Source organism: Geotrypetes seraphini, chromosome 15 (genome assembly GCF_902459505.1).
Source record: "Geotrypetes seraphini chromosome 15, aGeoSer1.1, whole genome shotgun sequence".
NCBI lineage: Eukaryota > Metazoa > Chordata > Amphibia > Gymnophiona > Dermophiidae > Geotrypetes > Geotrypetes seraphini.
Window position 1 is genome coordinate 55,197,587 of NC_047098.1, and position 17,977 is coordinate 55,215,563.

The 17,977-nt window shown below is 39.7% G+C and overlaps 1 protein-coding gene across 2 annotated transcripts in view; it reads right to left on the reverse strand.

The window, feature by feature from the left end:
* The window catches only part of ZZEF1 (zinc finger ZZ-type and EF-hand domain containing 1), a 227,694-nt gene that overhangs the window by 135,885 nt on the left and 73,832 nt on the right, over positions 1–17,977 (reverse strand). For both annotated transcript variants that reach the window (XM_033921488.1, XM_033921487.1), the window contains exons 18-25: positions 11,728–11,842; positions 9,865–10,024; positions 9,637–9,758; positions 9,411–9,533; positions 7,118–7,287; positions 6,488–6,569; positions 1,659–1,860; positions 22–167 (exon numbers count right to left, since the gene is read on the reverse strand). In XM_033921488.1, coding sequence (XP_033777379.1) covers positions 22–167; positions 1,659–1,860; positions 6,488–6,569; positions 7,118–7,287; positions 9,411–9,533; positions 9,637–9,758; positions 9,865–10,024; positions 11,728–11,842 — 1,120 coding nt within the window. The remainder of the gene's footprint in view (positions 1–21; positions 168–1,658; positions 1,861–6,487; positions 6,570–7,117; positions 7,288–9,410; positions 9,534–9,636; positions 9,759–9,864; positions 10,025–11,727; positions 11,843–17,977) is intronic.

A 17,977-nucleotide genomic window follows, 5' to 3' on the forward strand; every position in this document is an offset into this window, starting at 1 on the left:
TAAATTGAAATAATTAAGCACCTCTTTGGTTTCTTGCTTCTGATGACAGAAATCACCTGTTTCTGTAGGTTCAGTGTACATCTCGTGCCTGAAGACAGACTTCCATAAAACAGAACCAAGAACAGCTGTTATCTTTGCTGGGGGCAGCTCTGCTACAGTATTTAGCTCTGTAAAAGCAAAAAAAAAAAAAAAAAAAAAAACCCCAGAAAGATTTATATCTTAAGTTATTTAAAGTTTATTGTTTAATATTTGAACTGTTTACACAATCAGTGCACCATCAGCTCTTTTCATAAGTTGTGTACCCTATTACCCAAAGCAGAACAAAACTGTCTGGAAAAAAAAAAGGCTATGGAAGAAAATATTTAAACTTGGATGTTTACCAAGTCATATAATTTCTAAAGCATAGGCTCTGAGGGAAAAACATCTCAGTCACAACTAAATGCTGCCATAAAAAAATACTATGACTCCAAATTCATTTCCTCAGCCAGGAGGAGAGCTCAGGGGAGATGAAATATCTTGAACTGCCTTGAAACACTAAAACATCTCTCTTGAAGCCCCACCCTAATGTATCTCCAACTTCCACTTACCTCCTCTTTTTCTTTTTTTTATTTCGATGTATTTATAAAACTTCCCCTCCCCTATTTCCCTTTTGTCCCATCTACGTCTGAGTGAATTTGTCCAGCGTTTTAACTTTTAATAAGATATTTCTTTTAACTTGCCCCTTTCATTTTTTTTTTTTCTTTTTTTTAACCTCATTTTATTTTACACCGTTTAGACATTTGTTTGATAGACGGTATATCAAAAATAAAGAAACTTGAAAGGTGTCTATAAAATACGAGTGGAGTGGAACGGGTTGATTTGATTCGCTTGTTTACTCTTTCCAAAAATACTAGGACAAGGGGGCATGCAATGAAGCTACTAAATAGTAGATTTAAAACAAACCAGAGAAAATGATTCTTCACTCATCCTGTAATTAAACTCTGGAATTTGTTGCCAAAGAATGTGGTGAAAGCAGTTAGTTTAGCAAGGTTTAAAAAAGGTTTGGATAGTTTCGTAAAACAAAAGTCCATAAACCATTATTAAGATGGACTGAGGGACATCCACTGCTTATTCCTACAATAAGAAGCATAAAATCTGGTTTTTTTCTCCTTGCCAGGTACTTGTGACCTGGATTGGTCACTGTTGGAAACAGGATACTGGGCTTGACAGAGCTGTATATGGCAACTCTTATGTTTTTATATAAGATTTCTTCTTCAATTAGTAATATTCTTTTATAGTGCTGACATACATAGCACAGTACAATGTTCTTATGTTATGTTCTTATGTTTTAAGTTTGCAGCCACAATATGTAATGCTCATTATTTTTAATTTGTTAATTGGTGTATTCAGGTAGACTAATATGGCAATTCTACTTTATCCAATGTGTTTCCTCATAAGACTTCAAAATCAGACTATGTGTGGGGCCTAATGGGAAACTGGGCTGCAAAAATTTTGAATAACGATGTACACTGATTACTAATGCATCTAAGACAAGCAAAAAGGAAAACTCTAAAGGTTTTGGAGCCAATTTCTAACTAAACTCTTTCAGCACACCCTACATATACAGCAGAGAAAATCTAAGGATAACTTGAGAGCACAAGCTACCAGGTAAGCCTTACCACATATAGATTTCAATGCCATGGTCCTGGAGGCAAGGCGTCCCATCAGTCTGGCCACTAGTAACTGCAAATCAACACCCCAAGAAAGGGGGACGTCTGGGAGGCCATATGCTGCGACAGAAAATTTATAGCCCCACTCATTGTAGCTGTTATCCGAGTGGAAAAGAAACTGTAGTCGTGGGCCACCTTTAAAGGTCACTTTCTGCAGGAAAGATGACAAATACTTTACACAGAACACAGCATATGGAGAGAGACTTAAGGCACTATTTGCATAAGTGAACTTCTAATAAACAGAGCAGGTGACTGCCTGGGAATGGCTACCAGTCCACTTTGTCATTAAAAAGCAGCTCTGGCCACAGTTCTTGTGCAATTACATCATTTTAAGAGGATCACAGGCCAATGCACTGCTGAGGAAGAAGATACCTCCAAACTGGTCTCAAAGTTGCAGCATTACAGGGCATCCCTGCTGGTAGAAATCCTGAGGTGGGGCTCAGTTGTTCTCGACTAGGGTTAAATCTATTGCTGCAAACATATTCTCTGGGCACTGTTTAAGTGTTTTTCTTTTTAACTTTTATTCTTACTACCTTAGAAAGGAAATAGTGTAATTCTATGATATCAGATGTTTACCTAGAGCAGGGGTAGGCAATTCCGGTCCTCGAGAGCCAGAGCCAGGTCAGGTTTTCAGGATATCCACAATGAATATGTATGAGATGGATTTGCATGCAATGCCTCCTTGAGATGCAAATCTATCTCATGCATATTTATTGTGGATATCCTGAAAACCTGACCTGGCTCCGGCTCTCGAGGACTGGAATTGCCTACCCCTGACCTAGAGCATACAGAAAAACCTGAGAAACTTATATGTAGACCTCCATTCACCTGATGTTGCTCAGACCATATATCTATATAAATTGATATCTCATTAATTTTCAGATGTCAGGCTCTTCTTCCCTCTCAAGTTAAAAAGTCTTGAACATTTCAAAAACTGACCCAGGTTATGCTGGTCCAGTGGCAAATGCTATATATTACCAAGCGAAGTACCTGATTTGATTCCAAAGCCTGGTTCTTCCTCCATGGGTGAGCTGAGAATATGTGTGTCTACAGCCCTTTACTAGTGGGGGAAGGGTGAGGAAGAGCAGGCAGAGAAAATGTCTCTCTGCCTCAGTTCAATAGCAACACCTACTGCTCAGACTTAGGGCCCCTTTTATGCAGCAAATGCACCAAAGCCCATTCAATTCCTATGGGCTCCGTTGTTTTTATTGTGGCAGCATCGTTACCACAGCTTTGAAAATCCGGGGCTAATAGATCTACTAGTCCCAGGAGAAATGGGCCCCATCAGAAGATATTTGGCATAGTGAGCAGTGTAATCACAGTGGTGCACAGACAGTCAATTGAAGAGCCACTGCCAAGCTCTTCACAGGCTGACAGATAGAAGACAAGGCAAAAATATCTAGCTGTAACTAATCATCTCTAGCTAAACAAAGGGCATGCATCGATTTTTATAACCTTCTCTCATGGTTACACCTTTTACTCTTGTGCCAATCATGACTTGTCTCGTCATATTGCAAAGATGCTACTATCTGCCTTGTCCTATCATGTCCCGGTAACTATAGCTGCACTTATCCATATATGGCCAGTCCTTATACAATTCTACAGTTTTTCCTGTATTACTGTCTTTCCTTATTTGGCCAGTTAAAGTTGTTTTTTTGTGTTAGCCGGTGTCAGGTCCACCTTAGGTAAAAAGTTCAGTACATTCCTAAGACCTGACACCTGTATCTTTACATACAGGCTTGTTTTTCTGTGCTTCTCTACCAGGAACCATATATCTTCTTGCTCACATGATCCAAGTTCAAATAAATGACAGGTCTGTATTCTTCCAGCAAAGCCTTGGTGTCCAACAAGGCCTTAGCCTGCATCTTTGATAAATGAAACTTAAGCAGTTTGAAAATGAAATGCAGGTCAGGTCTGCATATAATGTCTTGACATCAGTTAGTTAATAAGAATTCCACTTCATGGGGGACAAAGGGCCCTCGGGGACAAAGGCCCTTCCTCACAATTGAATGGCAGGAGGAGGAAAACAAGCACCTCTCCATGCTATGGATAAGCGATTTGCTGAATTTTGATCATTGAATGAAATTATTCATGACATATCTTTTGCACCATATTTTCTGATGGGATTTATTTGAAAAAAAATTTTTAAAAAGGAAAATTTTTAAAATGAGAAGTGAATCATTTTGAATGTTTGAATAAAGATTGCTTAAGATATGATAGAGACTTACAAGATCATGAAGGGCATGGAGAGAGTAGAGAGAGATAGATTCTTCAAACTTTCAGAAAATAAAAAAAAGAGGGCATTCGGAAAAGTTGAAAGGGAACAGATTCAAAACGAATGCTAGGAAGTTTTTCTTTACACAACGTGTGGTGGACACCTGGAATGCGCTTCCAGAGGACGTTATAGGGCAGAGTACGGTACTGGGGTTTAAGAAAGGATTGGACAAATTCCTGCTGGAAAAGGGGATAGAGGGATATAGATAGAGGTTTACTGCACAGGTCCTGGACCTGTTGGGCCGCTGCGTGAGCGGACTGCTGGGCGCGATGGACCTCAGGTCTGACCCAGCGGAGGCATTTCTTATGTTCTTAAGATAGCATAATTGAGGCCAGTGCTGCCAACAGCACTTATTTTTTCATATGGGGCACGCAGCCCCCGCAGCAGTCCCAGTGCTCAGCGCTACCAGAGAGGTCCTTGGAGGTCTCTTTAAAATCAAGGGAAGCCGTGGTATGCAGCCCGCAGTCATGTGACTGAAAGGGCATGGCCAAAGGGGCAGGACACGCCCCTTTTGAGCCCCTTCAGAGCCCGTGAGGAACTGGGAGTGGACTGGTATCAATTCTTTCCACCATGGAGAAAAGAAAGGCGAAAATCCATCTACTAGCCTCAGGTGTGGGCCCAATGGATCGGTATCTTATGGTTTCTTCTCTGCCACGGTTGGAAGAGCAGGTAACTTTAGGTATATAGTCTGCTTCCCTCTCTTCAGGGGAGCCATCACCACCTCCTCAGCCATCAAGTTTTGTTGGGAGAGTAGACACACCCTCCAAGTCTGAGGATGCAACTTCTTCCTTACAACTGTCTGATATAACTGGACTTAGTGTTTCAGATCAATCTGGTATGGTGGGAACAAAAGATTTGACTCCTGTACAATTTGTAGCGGAGCCAAACCTAAATGTTCTCCCTAAAGATAAAGTAGTCACTTTAAATGATGTATGGCTAACTGTTAATAGATCCGAGTCTACATTGCAAAATACTGTTTTGAAATTGTGCTAGTTCTCCTCGGATACAGTAGTTAAAATGAATCAGAATGAAATTCAAATAACAGAGCTAGGAAATAAATTAGATAAATCAGTGAGTAATCTACAGAGTACTGCCTCGGCTAATATTAAAGATAGTATATTGGTTCATGCCAAGATGGAAAAAATGAAGAACTATATGAGAGCTAAAAATCTTCATTTTTTAAATTTTCCCATCACACATTACCTATCTCCATTGGAGCTAGTAAGAATGTATATCAGGGAGATTACAAGAGGGAGATTTTGCAATAATGAGGGCTTCTAAGGAGGTGGTAGATGAAGGGAAAATAGATAAACTAGTATCGCCAGATAGTTTGGATTTGTCTCATTTTCTAGAGTCATCCAAAGACACAATCACAAAACGTGCTATACTCTTGTAGCTTTCAAAACAGAACTAGAGAAACAAGTAGTTAGTAAATTATACTTTACTAACAAACAAACTCTGTTTTGTGGCCAACGAGTATTAATATTCCCTGATGCTTCAAAGCAGACCCAGATAAAGAGGAAGCAGTTTCTATTGCTTAGGCTTAAGGCCTTAGCAATAGGTGTGACCTTCTTCTTAAAATTCCCCTTTAAATGCCTTATTTCATTTGCAAATGACAAATATGTGTTTCTGGACCCAGCTCAGTTAGAAGATTTTCTTAGAGATAAACCTTTGCAGATAGTTTCTTAACAACTATTATTCATTTGCTGGTGAGGATAATTGATGATTTTGAAAAAGTACCACATCTCTTTGCCTGTGAGATGTCAAACCTTTTTTTCCCTTTTACTCTTTAAGTGCTGGCACTCTTGGCCATTTAAGAATATGGACTTGGTCATTGATAAATTATTGCCTTGGACCTTATTTGATCAGCAGTTGTATGCTATGTTTGTAGTTGATATTCTTGTATTTTTTGTTATGTAATTGTAACAAATGAATAAATAAATAAAATTTTCAAAGATAGCATAATTGAATTTTACTGAAGATTTTTGGATCAATGAATGACACGGGGACTAATTTTTCCCTGTCCCCGCAGGACCTCAATCTCCCCATCCCAACCCCGTGAGTTTTGTCACTGTCCCCGTCCCTGCCCCCTTCCTGTAAGCTCTACTTTAACCGCACAAGCCTCGAACACTTATGATTTTAAAGTGTTTGAGGCTTTTGCAGATGAGAATGGAGCTTGCAGGAATGGGGCAGGGACAGGAAACGTAAGTAGAATGACCGATTATAGCATATTAGATTCTCTCCAGACTTAAAACGCCTCAAAACTCACCTATTCCTGAAATACCTAGACAGCTGACCCACTTCCCTCCTTCCCTTCTCTTGCCCTTTCTCCCCCATTGTTCCCACATCCCTTAAGTTAACTCAACTTGTACGTCAACTCAACTTGTACTCCACTAATCTTCTGTAAACTGCATAGAACTTAACGGTATTGCAGTATATAAACTGTTGTTATTATTATTATTATTATTATTATTATTAATGCTACTGCTACATCATTTCTCACCTTTGGCCATTTCTCAGTGCCAACTTTTGTGTCATAGCGAATTTTCACTCCTCTTGCATCCATGAACTCCAGATAATCAAACCTGTAGAGGTTATATAGTCTTTGCTTAAACAAACAGATGGGTAAGATGAACAGAAAAATGTAAAACACTTTCTTTCCTGGTATAGAAACCTACAAATTAATCATGATATTGTTTTTATAAATATAACATAAATATCACAAGACATTGGTCATGGATTGTTGCTGCTGCTATTATAATGCTAATACATCTTTATTTTTCCCCTCCTTTACAAAGCTGCGCCAGCAGCTGTAGTAACATCTCTGACGCTCATAGAATTCCTATGAGCGTCCAAGCTGTTACCACCACGACTGGCGCTAAAAACACTAGTGAGAGTATTTATATTTATATATTTTTGATTAAATATGAATGGAATGGGTGGGTGGGAAGGGAATAAACTTATGTATCTGAATATATTAAGAAAATTCAAGTGATGCATTTAATCTTAAATGTTTTATTAATTGTACACTTAATGTAAGTTTTAAAAAATGAATAAAGAATTACAAAAAAAAAAAAACCCAACCACTAGTGAGCTTTGAAAAGGAGGGGGTTTATTTTTTTGTTAAAATTACCTCCTTTCTGTTTTGCAATCATCGTCAAATTCCACCTCAAAATAAGATGCCCCCATGCAGAAGAAAACAGTCACTTCATGGCAATTGTTTTCATAGTTATGAGGAGATTCCATGGTCCATGTGCGGAGTACTATGGGTTGCTCAACTTGATTCCAATTTTCTGCATCAACCTATTTAAATTAGATTAAAAGATTTGCTTTAAAGAAATACAGTGATACTGAGCTTTGTATTGCAAAAATAGAGCAGGCCTTATTTTGTCATTTCTATGATATACAGCAGGTGTGCCCAAAAGGTCGATTGCAATCGACCAGTAGATTGCAAGGGCAACTCGAGTTGATTGCGATAGACTCGTTTTGCCTTTGTGTTCGTCCTGCTTCCCTGACGCCGCAAAAGCCTGGCGAGTGCATCCACTGCACAAGCACCGGGCCCACAAGCCTTCCCCCCCTCCCCCAACATCAATTCTAACGTCAAAGAGGAAGTTCCGGGTCAGCCAACCACTGTCTGGCCCGGAACTTCCTCTCCGTCGTCAGAATTGACATCAGGGGAAGGGGGGAGGCTTGTGGGCTTGGCACATGGTTGGGAGTGAAGCGCAGGTTGGGAGTGAAGTCAAGGGAAGGAATAGAGGGGACTATGAAGGGATGAAGTGAATTGAAAGGGTTAATAGCTGGGACAGAGAATGTTGCTATGAAGAGCCAGAAGAGGCTGAAAGTTCTAAAGGAAAGAGTGACAGACTGATGGAGACAGAAACTTGGAGTGGAGCTGTGGCAGTGGAAAAGAAAGAGACTGTGAGGTTATAGGAACTCAAGAGAGGGAGCATGCGCTGTAATGGGGGGAAGGGAACTGAGAGAAAAATACATAATTTAGGAAATAAAGAGTCCTGGAGCCCTACAGTCTATACTCAAGCCTCTAATAAAACAGAAAGTGAGCTAGCTCCCAGAGGAATGTACCTGAGCTTCCAAGTTGCTCAAAGCAGGCCGGCTCAGCAGATACACTTGTGGATGCCATGCAAGCTGCAAACCGCTCACATGGAGTTTGTGCCCTCTCCCAGGCATAGCTGCCCCAAATTCGGGGACCTCACAGCACCAAAGTTTCTCAATCCAGAAAAAAATAATAAAAACCGAGCAGAACAGATCAGAACACAACTTCCCAACTCACTTTCAAAAGAAAACACTGAAGAGGGCACTACAGTCCAGTCCACTATGGAAGGAGGCGGAGCTAAAAAGATGTGATTGACATTCTTCTGCAACAACTCACGACTAGGGGATATTCACCTATCATATAGACTGCTATTTATGTAACAGAAGCAGTGGATTTCCCTAAGGCCATCTTAATAATGGCTACCATCTACATGTATAAGTGTCATATTTTACAAAACTGGACATCTACAGGGAGCCGATTAAAGAGCCATGCTCCAAAATTCCGATTTTCATCTTTTAGAGGTAGTTTAACATACCAGGTAAGTAACCATAGTTTCTCAATCAGTCTTTCAAAGCCTAACTCCAAAATAAGCATTTATCTGCCACTTGAGTATGACTTAGAGCAAATGTAAATGATAATGGGGAAAGATTTGAAAGTATGTACATACTGATTTTGCAAAACAAGAACTGCAAGCATAATTTTCAGACATACTGTTGTTTAGACCTCTGTTTCAAGTTGACTTCATACAAAAGAAACAGATTCATACAGGAGTATTCAAATCAGCTCATTGTGATTGGATACTTATTATGGGCCTTGGTAAGCTTAATTTTTGGAAATGGAGCTAATTTACATTTGCTATGACTAAGGTTATGAAGACTCATGCTATCCAGATTGCTTGGTTTCTTAAATTAATTTTTAGAGTATTTCTATAATTGGTCTTTCACATTGTCAGAAGAGCAGTGAAAACTCCTACTTTAATGTATTTGGCAATGTATATTTTAGATGTCAGAATTTAAAAATGTATAATTATGTGAAAACATTGCAAGTTTCTCTAACTTGCTTGTAAGTTGGATCACCTGAGGGAAGACAAGATGACCATGGCCCTAGGATCTCACCAGTTGAAGGTAACTTAGCCAATAAGGGCAAGCTCATTTTCCGAGTCAAATTCAGAAAATATTCTAAATCTATGCATATGTATTGTCATGCAATGGACTGTCTCTAAAAGGAATGACTTTGCAAAAATCAATACTGCCTTTTCCTAAAGGAGATGACAAAACTGCTGAACAGAAATACAGCCCCCAATAAGTGGCTCACAAATATGTAAAGATGCCATATATGAATGTGTTCTTGAAGGGCACAAAAATTAAAATGCTACCTTATTGACACACTCTCCAGATTCAGCACACAACTTCTTCAGCAGCTCTGTCAGCCTGCTAAAACTCCGCAACAACGTACAATGTGGGATATCTAATATGCAGAAATCCAACATGAAGGACATCTAGAAATAAAGACCCAAACATCACCTCAGACTATCTTGCAGATACACACACAGTATCACAATTACATCTGGAAAGTTATTTTGATCGTGTCTGTTTACTCACCAGCTGTCGAGCTGCCATGGCAAAGACAGAGTTACTCAATTTCTCTATGATTTCTTTTCCGCTGTACTGACACAAAAGCGATTCAAAAGCAGTTCTGAAACTGGTGAGAAACTGTTCAATGTCTATCAAGAAAGAAATACGTTCCATTATTTGAAATTAGCACACAATATAAAGTAGAGGTAAGACGCATTATTTTACAAGCTTGATACACTTGTCCATGGTACTCACATTTGACAAGAATTGCTCTAGCAAGACGTTGAGCTACAGGATCAGAACCTTTGAGCTGTAGGAAACACCATGAAAGAAGACTGCCCTGAATCGCCCAGAATAAAGAGGAGAGGACGGAGCTGCACTCTCCTGGTGTAGCATCCCTCATCAGGGTTTTACACTGCAGGAAGAGAGAAAAAGCACAACAGAAGCAAGATAACCCTCTATAGTTGTATAAGCATACCTATTCAACATGTAAACATTTCATGTTCTCTTATAGCAATGAGATTTTAACATTTAATTTATAGATTTCCTCCTTCAACCAGCTTAAAGCAATCTGTAAACTTAATTAATGAAAACTCTTAAAACAGAAAATAGTGAAGTATCTGGAATCCAATGAATTTACAGGACCAGAGGCAACATGGATTCACTAGAGGCAGGTTTTGTCAGATCAATTTCTTTGAGTGACCAGAGAACTGGATAGAGGGAGTGTGCTAAATGTGGTGTACTTAGATTGTAGCAAAGCCTTTGATAGTGTTCTACACAGGCATCTAATAAATAAACTGAGTGCCCTCTGGATGGACTGGGTCAGGAACTGGTTGAGTGGAAGGGGACAGAGGATAGTGGTCAATGGGGAGCGCTCTGAGGAAAGGGATGTTACCAGTGGGGTGCATCAAGGTTCAGTTCTTGGGCCTGTTCGTTTTTAACATTTTTTCGGAAACAATATTGCTGAAGGGCTGTCTGGTAAAATTTGCCTCTTTGCGGATGATACCAAAATCTGCAATACAGTAGACACCTCTGATGGTGTGGATCACATGAGGAAGGACCTAGTGAAGCTTGAGGAATGGTCTGAAATTTGGCAGCTAAGATTTAATGCTGAGAAATGCAAGGTCATGCATTTGGGCTACAAAAACACAAGGGAACGGTACAGTTTAGTGGGTGAAGAACTTGCGGGATTTGGGTTATGACTATCACTCCACTTATTTAGTTTTAGTTGTCTGGCAATTATAAATCTTTACTTGTCACACATTTATACCAATTTTTATCTCCACCTTAGGATCACACATAGTCCCCTATAAGAACATAAGAAGTTGCCTCCACTGAGGCAGACCAGAGGTCCATCTTGCCCAGCGGTCCGCACCCGTGGCGGCCCATCAGGCCTAATTGCCTGAACAGTGTCCCTGACTAATTTCGTAACTGCCTCTAGTCCTCTAATCCTATCCCTATGACCTGTACCCCTCAATCCCTTTGATCTCCAGGAACCTATCCAAACCTTCTTTGAAGCCCTGCAGCGTGCTCCTGCTTATCACATCCTCCGGTAGCACGTTCCATGTATCCACCACCCTCTGGGTGAAAAAGAACTTCCTGGCATTTGTTCTAAACCTTCCCCCTTTCAATTTCTCTGAGTGCCCTTTTTTGGTCACTTATTGAAACATGTATGTTACTTCTCTTATGCACAGTTCACATCCAGTATCATATTCACTGGAGCATGACATTTCACAAGCTTTCACTATGGAGCACCGATAATTCATATATTTATACCTTTTTACATTAAATTACAATCAAACCCAAAATTGATATCCCTAGGACTCTTCATCTGATTGTGGATGATCTTTATCTTTCTTAAGATTGTGGATTACCCTCAAGTTTTAATAAAGCCTGCATCACTGACATCAGATTCCACAGTTTCTTTTGTTTTGGATTCTCACCCTTCTGTGGATTCAAGGGGTCAATTCTTTGTTTGTTCTTTTGATAGTATGTGGTCATTTGTTCAACTAAGATCATCACTTTGTGTATTTAGTGCCACTGTACTAAATATTTTGTAGTTCGAGCACTTCAGAGAGAATGCAAAAATTAAATCAAATAAATTCACAGCATAGCCACCTCTTGTGTTGATACCAACAGCAGTACATCCATTACAGATAGTGCTTGGCTAATGTTAAAATCTTCAGCAATTCCCTTCTCTGGCAACATAAGCAGTCCACCTGGATCCTTTTCACTAGAAAGCAGAAAGTTTTCAGTTAAATTATACCAGATGCCCAACACTGAGCAGTCACACATTTATGGAATATACAAGTTATAAAGCAAGCTAGCTCCTTAGTAAACAATTATAACAAACAAGTCATGCAGTATACTATAAAGCAGTGGTTCCCAACCCTGTCCTGGAGGAACACCAGGCCAATTGGGTTTTCAGGCTAGCCCTAATGAATATGCATGAAGCAAATTTGCATGCCCATCACTTCCATCATATGCAAATCTCTCTCATGCATATTCATTAGGGCTAGCCTGAAAACCCGATTGGCCTGGTGTTCCTCCAGGACAGGGTTGGGAATCACTGCCATAAAGCACTTACATTTACCATGGCCTAGTATACTTTATAATGCACATCCTTTATTTATCAGGGAGACAACAACATAGTGACTTGATCTTTTATATTTCACTATGAAAGTGTGCCAATTAAAGGATCTAAAGAGCAGTAAAGTTTTGCAGTTGCTTTCACGTTGATAGCCAAAATTAACATATAAGGGTAACAAGATATGATATACTGCTTTTCTGTGGTAGTACAATCAAAGTGGTTCACAATTATTATATGCAGGTACTTCCTCTGTCGTTAGTGGGATAACAGAGGGTTAAAGGACTTGCCCAGAATCACAAGGAGGTGTAGGGGAAAATCAGCCCCCAGCTTCTCAGCCCACTATTCTAACCACTAGGCTACTCCTCCTCTGTATTAACTGGTTAGAATGATCCCAGATTTTTCCCATTCAGTTAAAACGGAGAAAGATTCTTCACTGTGTATTAACTGTAAGGCAGATAACATGATGCAGTTAGCTGCACTTCTTGAGATGGCATTAACCTTTTCCTATCATAATAAATTTTACGTTACGCTGGTTCCATTCGTAATTATTTTAGCAAAGTTTTGTATTATTCACCGTTATCATTTACGGCTATTGTAAACATAATGTAAATAAGTCATAAGTCTGTAAATTCAAATATTTTGTGTTCCTGTTTATTACATTACATTACATTACATTAGTGATTTCTATTCCGCCTGTGCCTTGCGGTTCTAAGCAGATTACAAATTAGAAGAGATCTGGACATTTCTGAGAGAATTACATAACAAAGATTCATGTAAGTTACATGTTACGGTTGAGAGTTACAAATAGAAGATATCTAAATTTTTCCGAGAGAATTACATAGCAAAGATTCAAGTAAATTGCTGAATACAGTGGAGGATAACAATATATTCGGGTAACAGAAGAAAGTTATCTAACATTGAAGGAAGAAGTTTATTGGATACTGATGGTGGTTGCTTATTTAGGATTCTGAATATATATTGGTAGGTATGGTTCGAGGAGTTAACTAAGGTGTTATTCACGGGGGAGAAAGCATGTGCAGTATGGCGGAGATTAGTAAGTAGGGAAGTGTTTTTTGAATAGAAATGTTTTGATTTCTTTTCGAAACACTTTAATGTCTGTTGTTTTGATCATCAGTTTGGTGATGGTAGGGTCAATTTTCGCTGCCTGTGTCGCTAGAAGGTTGTCGTATAGTTTCTTGCGTCGGGTACCATTGTGAGGGGGGAAGGTGAAAAGGTTCTGAGTTCTCCTTGTTCTGGGAGTGCGGTAGCGGTATAGGCGGTTGTTTAGGTAACTGGGGGCAGTACCATGGGTTACTTTAAATAGAAGACAGTAGAATTTGAATTGAGTTCTTGCTTTTATTGTCTATGTCATTTTTGGAATGTTCCGTCATCCGGGACACATGATAGGAAAAGGTTAACGCAGCAATAATACAGAGAAGTTAAAAAACGTACATTATAATGGTAAATGTATCATATCCCGTACATACTCAAATATAAACTCATTTGAATAAAAAAAACCGAGGTAACCTTTTGCCCCTCAAAGGGAGAAAAAAGGTTGACTCTAATATAAACAAAACTCACAAGGTTACCGTGTAGTGGAGGGGTGGCCTAATGGTTAGAGCTTGAGGTTGTGAGTTCAATCCCAGCCTGCTCCTTGTGTCACTTAATCCCTCCATTGCCCCAGGTACCACTGTTAGATTGTGAGCCTTCAGGGACATATAGGGAAAACACTTAAGAGCACCTGATTACTATTCAACTGATTGTAAAGCACTTTGGGTGAATCTCTTCATGAAAAGGCAATGAATAAATCAAAATAAATAAAATTTGCATCAACCATTTTGAGTAGTGAGACTGTACAAGGCAGGAGCATAGAAGGATTGCTCTTGCCCTGGATCACCACTGAACAGTAGGGCTTAACCCTTTCAGGACCATAAGGATCGTAGGCCAATTTTTGTGGTTTTGACGACATTTTTATGGTAAAAAGGGCTTGCAGATGCCAAAAAATTGATTTTTTTTTGTGAAATATCATTATTATTTTTTTTTTTTTAAATCACACTTCTGGCTTATGGACAGTGTGGCAAGTGAATCTTCTCATCAATCTGGCAACGACGCTAATGAATGAATGTCGGAACCAGTTTGTTTACATAAAGGCAGTGTCATATGGAATCCGTACATATCAAATTTAGAACTGTAGACTATCCCAATCAAAATGTATAGGATTTTAAAGTTATGGGACAAATATGTCCCTTGGTCCTGAAAGGGTTAAGGTAGGACTAGAAAGAGGCCTGCGATGGGTCCAAGAGGGGGAGGACTCAAATATAAACTGAGACCCCCATTTTTAGGTCAAATTTTGGCCCAAAAATCTAGGTTTATATTTGAGTATATACAGATATAAAGGAAGGAAGTGAGGCCCATGTCGCCAATCCACAAATTTCTTCCAGAGTAACCACAAGGGATTCTTTTTATTGATTTTCTACATTTCTATTTCGCACTATCCAAAGTTCTAGGGGAATTACAACAGACATAAACAGCATTAAATGAAAGAATAGACAATGAAGAGTTAGTGATTATTAACAAAAACACTGAACCAAGATGGTTAGACAGTGGGTATACCTAGGAAAACAGAAGATACCAACTTCCCCAAAACTCGGAAAGTAGTAAACAAACAGCAAAGGAGACTCTGGTGCCCAATCACTTTTATTTTATATCAGTGGGCCTGCTTCAGGAGTCTTATATTGAAATAATTCCGTTCAAAGTCACAGATGATGATTCTAAAAGGTGGGTTATGATGTCCAAACCGTGGTGTGAAAACACTTGCAGTGAATCAGTAATACGTTTTACTTCACTGCTCCTGCTAGCCATATCTTCTTTGCCAAAGCAAATTATATAGAGTGTCTACCAAATAAGCTAATCCTGCCTCAACATCATGGCCAAAGTCACCCACCTGTTGAACCAAGCAAAGGCATGCCTGACTATGTAGGAACCACACTATAGCTTAAAAGCACAAAGCAGCTATCTTAAATGAAAGCTTTAAGGAGGCTTCCGTTCTATGGCTCTGAATGTCATTAAGTACTGTGCCACCTCTGATAGGGATACTTGTCTTCTTCATATGTTATCACCAGTACATCCACCTTAAGCAGTTCAAGCTTATTTATTTCATCTGGAAGAAGAGGATGAAGACTGGAAACAGAGCAAGCTACCTTAAGACTCACATCTAGTGTAGTTCAACGTGCAGAGATAGTGTATTTCAATGTGCACAGATAGTCTCTTGCATGGCCTCATGGACAGGGAATGTTCTGGATGGCTTCTTTGATCCTGCATAATGGGATGTCTATGGGAAGAGGGTACCTGATTCAAAGGGGAAGATATATTAAGAACTTCAAATGCTTTGGCAATTAAAGTAGAAAGCTCTTCCTTGTGAAAGAACCTAACTACTGTAGGATCCTCACTCTCTTCCTTTATGATGAGAGAGGATACGCTGAACACTGCCTCAGTGCCGCTCACCAAGTACCACATTGGAAGCAGCGCTTAGCTGATTCGGCCAGTACCTTCATAGGGAGAGCCTCATAGTAATGCTGTGGAGCAAGGCAAGAACTGAAGAGTAACCAGAAGACTAAACCAAAACAGAGGAGGTAACAAAAGAACTGAACTCATCGCTGCTGTGATCACCCCCCCACCCCCTTGGGTAGCCAACTGGGGCTTCCCTGACAAGCTCAATCTCTTTTTTTCCCCCCCAGTGGTGACAACAGGGGAAGAAGTCACCAAATGGAGGAAAGAAGGGGGGCAAGAGCCACTGCTGCTGCCATAACCACCACCAGGTATACCCCTAGAAAACAAAGAGGAAAAGCTTTCCCCCAGCTCAATTGCAAATCAGAAAACTAGACCAGGAGTGAGCCTCAACAGAACGATCCAAAAACCGCAAAGAGAACTAGTCATACTGAAATAGAGCAGGGATAAACTCTATACTCTATCTACACCTGCTGACAGATGAGCACAAACCTACAAGTTATGGATTGGTCTGATGAGGATACTAAGGAAGTTGCACCTATTTTCCAAAGGGTATCTAGGCACCTATATGCACTTATACAGTTGCCTCCCTGAAAGCAGCCACACAAAGTTACACCTGCTGCAGTTCATAAGTAACTGTGCATTTATTTGTCAGTAAAAATCTGCATCTATGTATTTTATAAGATACTAACTAAATATCAATCCCACCCCTGCTGTGCCCATTCGCAATCCCTGGGAATGCCTACCAATATACTACACAAAAGCAGGCATGACACTATCCCCCTAATTCTATAAACTTGCGTGCATAATTTTACATTAGGCCTCAAATTTGTACATACAAGTTATAGAATAGTGTCATTTGCAGGGTGTTTAATAATTAGCTACTAACTGGTACTAACAACCAATAATTGATTATAACTGGCACTAACAGGCTTTCATTTGTAATTTTATATAGTTATGTATGTAACTGCCTTTAGCTGGGATTTTAGAAATTGATTGTGCAAATCCATAGTGCAAAACTGCAAAAGGGTATGGGCCTGGAAAGTGCACGGGTGGGACATAGATTATAGAATCTATTATCAGTTATGCAAATAACAGCAGTTAAGCGCAAGCATTTTCACATCAGCCTCTAAGCTGGAATAAGTGCTCATGCCTAAAGTTAGGTGTGTAACTGCAGAATTATACTAGCATTCTATAATGGCAATTATGCATGTAATTGCCATTAAAGAATTCACTGATAGGTGACCTGTAGATAATTACCTCTTTATAAGGGCAATTCTATAAATTCGGCATCCACATTTATGTGCATGTTGCACATGAAAATGTATGAGGACATAAGAATAGCCTTACTTGGTCAGACCAAAGATTCATCAAGCCCAGTAGCTCGTTCTCACGGTGGCCAATCTAGGTCCCTAGTACCTGGCCAAAACCCAAGGAGTAGCAACATTCCAGCATCTCAAAGAATAACAAGATTCTGGAACCCCAATGAGAGCAACATTCCAGAGCTGAGATTGTGATGTCATAATGCCTCATTCCACAGTGCCTCAGAGCCAACCTCATCAGTAATGTTACAATGGCTTAATTGTCCTATACTTGGCTCATGTAAGAACATAAGAATAGCCTTACTGGGTCAGACCAAAGGTCCATCAAGCTTAGCTGCCTGTTCTCACGGTGGCCAATCCAGGTCACTAGTACCTGGCCAAAACCCAAGGAGTAGCAATATTCCATGCTACCGATCCAGGGCAAGCAGTGGCTTCCCCCATGTATGTCTCAATAACAGACTATGGGCTTTTCCTCCAGGAACTTGTCCAAACCCTTCTTAAAACCAGTTATGCTATCTGCTCTTACCACAACCTCTGGCAATGCATTCCAGAGCTTAACTATTCTCTGAGTAAAAAAATATTTCCTCCTATTGATTTTAAAAGTATTTCCCTGTAAATTCATTGAGAGTTCCCTAGTCGTCGTAATTTTTTTTTTTTTTTATTGATAACTTTTGAAAAATACAGCAACAAACAGCAAATAACAATACTAGCATATATAGGTGCATGAGCACATATATGACAGTCTGCTAAGTGCTAGTCATATTTAACTTGTATAGCGTGTACTGCCAAGGGAAAGACATAGGCAGGGCTCCCAGTTAGCTGTATTCAGGCAAATACTGTAAGTTATGCACATCTCCATTGCATTTAGGAGCCAGCATTTAAACAAGTTCTATGGCTGGTATAAGTGCAAGAGCCTAAATATTAGGCCCATCACAACCAAGTTATGCAA